The following is an 8,428-nucleotide window of genomic DNA, read 5'->3' on the forward strand; positions in this document are numbered from 1 at the left end:
TTTTATAGGTTGAATGAATGTTTTTACGTCAATATGAGTTATATTTTGAACATGGTCAATAGTCGAAATCATATTATTTAACCGTAGTATAATAATAAATTTTAAAAACCGTTCAAAATCTAGAGCAAAGCACAACTTTTAGACTCAGTATTTAACTGAAAAATCTATTTAAAAAGTCAACCAAACATCAAAATGATTTATAACCGAACACTTTAAGTAGTATTCATAACTACAACGTTTTTACCCGGATAAAATACCTTCTAGAAGCCTTAGTCAACCCATAAAATNAAAAAAAAAAAAAAAAAAAAAAAAAAAAAAAAAAAAAAAAAAAAACTTTTAAAATTCAATAATTTTGAATTCCAAAAATTAAAAAAAAAAAATTAAAAGTCAAATCTTTTAATCTCCATTTCACATAAATCCCCAATTCCCAATTTTCCATCAAACAAATATTCTTCTTCTTCAATGGAAATTAACTTCCAGTCGCCGGAGACCCACGGCGGAGCCGCTGTACCAGTGGTCAAAACAAGCAAATTCAAAGGCAAAACCAGAGGGAACAACGGCAACAAGTTCGTCGGAGTCCGGCAGCGGCCGTCGGGCAGATGGGTGGCGGAAATCAAAGACACGACAAGAAAAATCCGAATGTGGTTAGGAACATTCGAGACTGCCGAGGAAGCCGCTCGTGCCTACGATGAAGCCGCCTGTCTTCTCCGAGGTTCGAACACAAGAACTAATTTCTTCATCCCACAAATCTCCACTAATTCCCCAATCGCCTCTCGAATCCGCACCCTTTTAAACAGCAAAAAGCCCCTCGAAAATCCCCCCGCCGCCGCCGCCTCCGCCGCCGTCCCTGCTCCAACAATTCAGGACGGTCGGATGTTTGACGGAGATTATAAACCAGACATGACGAATTGTTCGGAGAAAACAGAGATGGGTTCGTGTTGTTCTTCGGATTCTTGTCGATTTGTTGATGGGTTTTGGAATTCAGAGGATTTGGAGCTTTGTGATTTTGAGAGGATGAAATTTGAGAGGCAAATTTCAGGTTGTTTGTATGCTATGAATGGAGTTCATGAGTATATGGAGGCTGTTCATGAGGCCTCTGAATCCATTTGGGATATTCCTCCGCTCTGTTCGTTGTTCGGTTAATTTGTAGAACAATTCGAAAGGGTATATACGAGCTGGGTTCAGTTGGATTAGCTGGGTGATCGAGCGATTTGAATAGAGTTTACGACCCGACCCACCTTCTATTTTCTGGATTGAGTTGAATTGGGTTGTCCAGTTGTTTTTTTTATTTTATCCAATTTTGTATAGGGATTACGAATATGATCAAGGGCAACCCATGTAAATGGAAGAAAATACGGGCTTGGGCTCTCTGTTAGTTGTATGTAACGTCTCATGTTTAGGATTCATATTTTCAATATCGCTTATGATATGACCATGTTACAAATGGATGCATCTCCCTAACTTCACATCGTTTTGATTAGGGCCTTGTTTTAATCCGTTGAAGGACCCTAGAAGTTCGGGGGATGCTGGTCGAGATGGTGAGACAGCTTCTACACTTTGGTTTTGGAATATTCTTGAGAAAATAGACCCGTTTTTCCTCTTCCTTTTATGATATTTTAGCAGTGGTGTGTTTATCCGGGGTTATTGAAGTTTCCATTACAGATAGGTTGAGAAGTATCTTAAACGAATTACTTGTTTATTGATTCTTATTCAACGAGTTGTTCCCTCGATTGTACGTAAATTAGAGATGTCTAACAGGTGGAGCGAGATAGGGTCTTTCCGTCTTCGGCTCATATTTCAATCCCAATTCTCGCACATTATTTTACTTGTATACAAAATTATATGTAAAAAAATGGGGACAGGGAAGAGACGGGGATGGAGAATTGGAGCAGTGGAAAGTTGTTCACCTCACATGTATTTTTATTTGTAAAATTACCCTTTTGTTCTCTAAATTTTGTGATTTGGTTAGTCTTACTGTTTTAAAATTAAACAACCAACCTAAAGCTTACAAAAATACTCGATTTTATTTAGTAGGGGTATACATTGAACTCAAGAATTCGAACGAACCTAACCTAAATTATAAGAGTTGGGTTAGGCTAGATAGAATTTCAGGTTGGGTTGGGTTGGATTTTTAGAACCCAATCTGATCCGGTTTGGTTACGAGTACAATGTACAAAGGACCAGACCAACCCAACCTAACCCGATTACATAAAAAAAGAAGAAGAAGAAGAAGAAGATACCAAGTTGAGACGAGGCCCAACCTACAATCTTCTGCCTTGGACAACAACCCAGCGCAATATGTTTAGTACTTATGAGGCCAACCCGATTGCTTCTCGAGCCTCCCTGATAGAGCAAGTACACTATACAATACCTACTTGTACTTTCTTCCTTGCACAACGCAGTGAGACTGTCCTCATCAGACATTAGTAAGTACTTCTTCCCTGTCAACGACATGACAATTCCTACTTGCTTCTCGAGTACTTGCCATTGTCATTTGCCAGTCATCTTGCATCGCCACTCTCGTCGGTTGCACCCCTTTCTAGCTTCTACATCTTTTCCCTATTGCAAGTGATCATCTTTCTTTACTCACATAGTGATCCTCTTCCTTCCCGTTTTTTTTTTTTTTTTGTTTAGCTCAACCCGAACCCAATTTCGGATTGAGTTAAAATCTTCAAAGTTTACCGACAAAAAGAATAAGATTTGATATTTAATAAGAAAATAATAAAACATTCCTAGGCAAAGCTTTGTATTAATTGACACACCTTAATTCAACAAGATTCTTATCAAAATCCCATCACAATCAATGAATCATAAGCCCAAAACGAACAAAGTTCTTCATTTTCCAACCAAATTCTTTCAAGAAACCACTCCACATTCATAGGAAGACATAAACAAAGCATATTTTCAATTGGGTTCCAATCCTTTCGGATATTTTAAGATTAATCAGCTAACTCTCAGCTGGATGGATGTGTTGGAGGAGCGAGCTACTGTAATGGGTGATTTGGTTTGACTTTCTTCAAAAATCGTGCCTTTATTTGGAACATTTGAAGAACAGAAACCCCCCAAAATAACCCATTAAACGGAGATCGAAACAACGCCGGTTGAATTTTCAACAAAACCCTCCACCGCTGCCGCCGCCGCTTCCACCGCCGCTGCCACCGCTGCCACGGACACCGTATGATCTAGATCAAGAAGATCCAAACATACCCCCTTTTTTTAGTAACATTACAAATCTTTAACCCCACTTTTTTGGGGCTGTTTGTCTGTTCTTTCACTTTTTTCTTTCGGATTTATCACGAGTTTTGTTTAATCTATAATACCCTCTTTGTTCTTCTTGTTCTTCGTGTTCTTCGTGTGTTCTTCTCCAAACATGGCTGTTTTTTCCCTTTTTGTCTATGTTCTTGTCCTTTGTTCTTTAGGGTTTGTGTCCTCAAAATCCCTTTCCCGATCTTCATTTTGCCCTAAAGAATCTGATTTCTTTCTCTATGGTGTTCGATCTCAATGCCCTTTTTATGAGATTTCCAGCTCGCCGTTACAGGTATGATTTTAGCTGTTATCTTCTTGGTTTTGTGCTGATTTTCCTGTTCTTTGTCATTTTTTTTTTTTTTTTTTTTTTTTTTTCTTGTCGGAATTCCAACTTTTGTGGAGGCTGTTGATGTTTGTGAATCTTTGTTAGGATTCCCCTGTTGTTCTTATGTTTTTAGCTTTGGAAATCTTGGAGATTTGGTGTTTGGTTTTCCATATTGATGAACATGATGAACATGATGAACATGAAGCTGAAGGGAGGTGAAGAAATCTATGCAGATTTGTTCTTTTCTCTTTAGATTGTGAAATTTTCAAGTGTTAACTGAAAATCAATGGGATGGATTGATCTTGAATTGGTATGATTATTCGAGTTGACGGGAAAGTCGATCAAAATTACAAGAGTTTTTCATTCGAACTTTGAACAGATAAGGGTCGAGTTGGGTTGGATTTTGATTTCAATACAAAGACCTAATTTGATTTGAACGATTCGAGTTTCTATTTCGAATTATGTAGAAGACGGATTGAGTTGGGTTAGGTTAGTTTAGGTTGTTTCAATGAGTGTTCGAGTTTGCATATTTAAGGTGAATCAATATCAAATTTTGGCCTCCCCGTGCTTGTATTCAATACAAAGACCGAATCTAATTTCAACGATTCGAGTTTCAATTTTGAACTATGTATTTGAAGACGGGTTGAATTGGGTTAAGTTAGGTTAGTTTCGGTTGTTTCACTTAGTGTCGGATTTTGCATATTGAAAGTGAATGGATATCGAATTTGGGGCCTCCCCATTCTCGTATTCAATACAAAGACCTAATCTAATTTGAACGATTCAAGTTTCAGTTTCGAATTATGTATTTGAAGCCGGGTTGAGTTGGGTAAGGTTAGTATAGGTTGTTCCATCGAGTGTCGGAGTTTGCATATCTAAAGGGAATGAATATCAAATTTGGGGTCTCCCCGTGCTCGTAGTCAATACAAGACCTAATCTAATTTGAACGATTCAAGTTTCAATTTCGAATTGTGTATTTGAAGACAGGTTAAGTTGGGTTAGGTTAGGTTAGTTTAGGTTGTTCCACTTAGTGTCGGAGTTTGCATATTTAAAGTGAATGGATACCAAATTTGGGGCCTCTCTGTGCTCGTACAAAGGATGCACGTACCTCTAATCTCGGTAAGAGGTTCGAATCTCCCACCTGCTTGAACTCGAAAAATCATTTTGCACGTAGTTTCGCCCGTTTTGGAACTATTTCGGGTAGCTTTTGTTTAGATCGAACTAAATGGGCAGTGCTGAGTGAACCCCTTTGCCTCATATTTGTTTCTTCTGATATTGATTTCTTTTTCCCTCTTCTGGTTTATAGGTTGATGGGAACTATATCGATGGGACGTTGACCAATTACGAGACGATCGGCTACACCTCCGTGTTCTTTTATGCTTCGTGGTGCCCGTTTTCTCTCCGTTTACGACACACATTTGAAGCTCTCAGTTTCATGTTCCCTCAAATCGAACACGTGCTGGTTGAGCAATCTTCTACACTACCAAAGTAAGTAGTCTGTGACTTTCTTTCTCATTGTAAATTCTGTTCTTGTGCTCTGTTTTTCTGTGCTGAATGCATTCAATCTCATTTCGATGAACGATTGTCATAATTGTGCTTGAATCGTTTTGGAAATTTTTATGATAACTATGAGATCCCACATCGATTGGAGATGGGGACGAGTACCTGCGAGGATGTTGGGCCCCGAAGGGGGGTGGATTGTGAGATCTCACATCGGTTGGAGAGGGGAACAAAACGTTCTTTATAAGAGTGTAGAAACCTCTCCCTAGCATACACGTTTTGAAAACTTTGAGGGAACCCCGAAAAGGAAAGCCCAAAGAGGACAATATTTGCTAATGGTGAGCTTGGGTCACTACAAATGATATCAAAGCCAGACACTGGGCGGTGTGCCAGCGAAGACGTTGGGCCTTGAAGGTGGGTGGATTGTGAGATCCCACATCGATTGGAGAGAGGAACAAGTGCTAGCGAGGACCCTGGGACTCGAAGGGGATGGATTGTGAGATCCTACATAGATTGGAGAGAGGAACGAGTGCTAGCGAGGATGTTGGGCCTTGAAGGTGGGTGAATTGTGAGATCCCACATCGGTCGGAGAGGGGAACAAAATATTCTTTATAAGGGTGTGAAAACCTCTCTCTAGCATATGCGTTTAAGAACTTTGAGGGGAAGCCCGAAAAGGACAGCCCAAAGATGACAATATTTGCTAACGGTGAGCTTGGACCATTACAAATGGTATCAGAACCAGACACTGGGTGGTGTGCCAGCAAGGACGCTGGCCCCAAAAGAGTGGATTGTGAGATCCCACATTGATTGGAGAGAGGAACGAGTGCCAATGAGAACTCTTGGCTCTGAAGGAGGGTGGATTGTGAGATCCTACATCGATTGGAGAGAGGGACGAGTGCCAACGAGGACACTGAGCCCCGAAGGGGGAGGGTGGATTGTGAGATCCTACATCGATTGGAGAGAGGGACGAGTGCCAACGAGGACACTGAGCCCCGAAGGGGGAGGGTGGATTGTGAGATCCCACATCGATTGGAGAGAGGGACGAGTGCCAACGTGGACACTGAGCTCCTGAAGGGGGGGGGAGTGGATTGTGAGATCCCGCATCGATTAGAGAGGGGAACGAGTGCTATCGAGGACACTGGGCCTCGGAGGGGGGTGGATTGTGAGATCCCACATCGATTGGAGAGAGGAACGAGTGCCAGCAAAGACGTTGGACCCCGAAGGGAGGTGGACTGTGGAATCCCACATCGATTGGAGAGAGGAACGAGTGTTAGCGAGGACCCTGGGACCCGAGGGGGTGGATTGTGAGATCCCACATAGATTGGAGAGGGAACGAGTGCCAGTAAGGACGTTGGGCCCGACTTTTCCGAGTGTTATTTTCACACTACTATCTTCTTGACTCGTTGAAATAACATTATTAAGAAACCGGGGTTCAAAATTTTTTCTCTCCTTGATGCAATGTAAAAGTCTCTTGAATTTTTTTTGCCCGACTCCTTGTAATAGCTCATTCGGGTTTCGAGCAATAAATTAAACGTTGGCTTCACATTATCTTTACTTATACATTTATGTTTTCATGTTATAGTGTACTCTCAAAATATGGAATCCACAGCTTTCCATCTATAGTGCTGGTGAACGGTACATCACGTGTTCGATATCACGGTCAAAAAGATATACTTTCCCTTGTTCGTTTTTATAGCCGAATAACAGGTAAGGTTCTCGTGTTTTCATATATGGTGGGTGTGTGTGCTCTTGCTAAAGCGAGTCATGTTTGGTTATGTCAGGATTAAAACCGATACCGTACTATAGCGACCGTGACTTAGTTACAATAGAGAGTGTTGGAAAGCCAGTTATCCAACGACAACATATCGAAGACGAACCGTTGTTGATATTCTCCTTCGTATTCATCTGTCTCCGTCTAGCAATCTATAAATTACCACATTTATTGCATCACTTAAACAATCTATGCAGATCTTACATACCCCACCTAAACTTGGAAATATTCGGCGAAACTCGACAACTAATAGGACGCATCCTTCACATGCTCGATATCAGAAGGGCGTGGGCCAAGCTAAGGCTATACAAGACGAAGAACTTCCACAAGGGAGCAAGGAACGCTCGTGTTTGGGCATCGTCTCTGGCATCTGTCTCGTAGGGTGAATCCTCGTCTTCGAGATCAACATAAGTTCACCCAAAACCTTGTAAAAACAAAAAAAAAACGAAACTTTTGATGTTAGAATCGTCTTACTTTCTTGTCAAACACGTATTTTTCTTGCAATTAGAGGTAGTAGAGCGTAGCGGGTAGGCTATTTTGTCTCCTCTTTTGAAGGCATGTACAAATTATCTTTTATTATATTGTATGATTATACGTTACACACGATCGAAACATGTCTAAATTCAAGTTAGCTGCTTCGTTTGTTGAATGACGGGTCGGTTCATAGTCGGATCATAACAATATCGTTGTCGAAATCGGTCCCATCGGTTAGAAAGCTTATGAATGTGACTGATGATATTTGGTGTAGAAGAGGCCAAATGCCAAAAGCTTATTCAAATAGTGTTTGTATTTTGGGAGCTTTGACTTGTTACCATTGCCATTAAATTGTGGCGATTACGAGCTCGTTCTTCGGTAACGTTTCTAAAATTTCGGTTTGTTAATATTTGGGTGAATAAATTTTCAAATTCGATAATTTAACACATGAAATTTGTGCGAAGTTATTTGTCGTTTTTTTTATTAATTAAAATAAATTTTTAATTTTTTTAAAAAATATATATTCTTTTCTTTTTTTCCCTCCTCGCGTTTTTTTCTCATCTTCTAATTTGAAATATGGNTTTTTTTTTTTTTTTTTTTTTTTTTTTTTTTTTTTTTTTTTTTTTTTTTTTGTTATAATAAAAGTAGTGATGGATTATTACTATAAAAATGAATTTCCTCCAATTATTTCTCGTATAAATAATAAAACGAGTCAATCCACTGAACAATTGGTGATATTGTTCCTTTAAATTCTTGAAAAGTGACATCAGCCTCTAATCATTGAAATTAGAGGTGTACATTCAACCCGACAACCCGGACCAACCCAACCCGAACTACAAGGGTTGGGTTGGATTAGCATTTCGAGTAGGGTTGGATTCATTACCCGACAACCCGGACCAACCCAACCCGAACTACAAGGGTTGGGTTGGATTAGCATTTCGAGTAGGGTTGGATTCATTTTTTTTAACCCAAACCGAATCGTGTTAGATTCTTACAGTCAAATATTAACCCACTCAAATTTAAGCAATGGAAATATGGAAAATAGTAAAAATTATTATTTTGTAAAAGAAAAATCTAAAAATAACAAATAATGGAGTAAATTTGGGAATTATTAT

General features: G+C 39.7%; 2 protein-coding genes across 2 annotated transcripts; both read left to right on the forward strand.

Annotated features, from left to right (window-relative positions):
* The first annotated feature begins 462 nt into the window (after positions 1-462).
* Positions 463-1,446, forward strand: LOC111804462 (ethylene-responsive transcription factor RAP2-11-like). The gene has a single exon (XM_023689269.1). The coding sequence runs from the start codon at positions 463-465 to the stop codon at positions 1,141-1,143; it is 681 nt and encodes a 226-aa protein (XP_023545037.1). The 3' UTR covers positions 1,144-1,446.
* Positions 1,447-2,827: 1,381 nt separating this feature from the next.
* On the forward strand, positions 2,828-7,447 carry LOC111804408 (5'-adenylylsulfate reductase-like 5). The gene is made up of 4 exons (XM_023689202.1): positions 2,828-3,538; positions 4,875-5,056; positions 6,651-6,775; positions 6,850-7,447. Exons 1-4 carry the CDS (start codon positions 3,371-3,373, stop codon positions 7,218-7,220), a joined length of 846 nt encoding a protein of 281 aa, XP_023544970.1. The 5' UTR covers positions 2,828-3,370; the 3' UTR covers positions 7,221-7,447.
* Positions 7,448-8,428: the final 981 nt, after the last annotated feature.

The sequence above is a fragment of the Cucurbita pepo genome, chromosome LG10 (assembly GCF_002806865.2).
Source record: "Cucurbita pepo subsp. pepo cultivar mu-cu-16 chromosome LG10, ASM280686v2, whole genome shotgun sequence".
In the NCBI taxonomy this organism is placed as follows: Eukaryota; Viridiplantae; Streptophyta; class Magnoliopsida; order Cucurbitales; family Cucurbitaceae; genus Cucurbita; species Cucurbita pepo.

Excerpts from the sequence above, each read along its gene's own strand:
- LOC111804408 (XM_023689202.1), top strand. The coding sequence starts at position 3,371 with ATGGCTGTTTTTTCCCTTTTTGTCTATGTTCTTGTCCTTTGTTCTTTA. Across the intron at positions 3,539-4,874 it reads TTTCCAGCTCGCCGTTACAG|GTTGATGGGAACTATATCGA; the intron begins GTATGATTTTAG and ends TCTGGTTTATAG. Across the intron at positions 5,057-6,650 it reads CAATCTTCTACACTACCAAA|TGTACTCTCAAAATATGGAA; the intron begins GTAAGTAGTCTG and ends TTCATGTTATAG.
- LOC111804462 (XM_023689269.1), top strand. The coding sequence starts at position 463 with ATGGAAATTAACTTCCAGTCGCCGGAGACCCACGGCGGAGCCGCTGTA.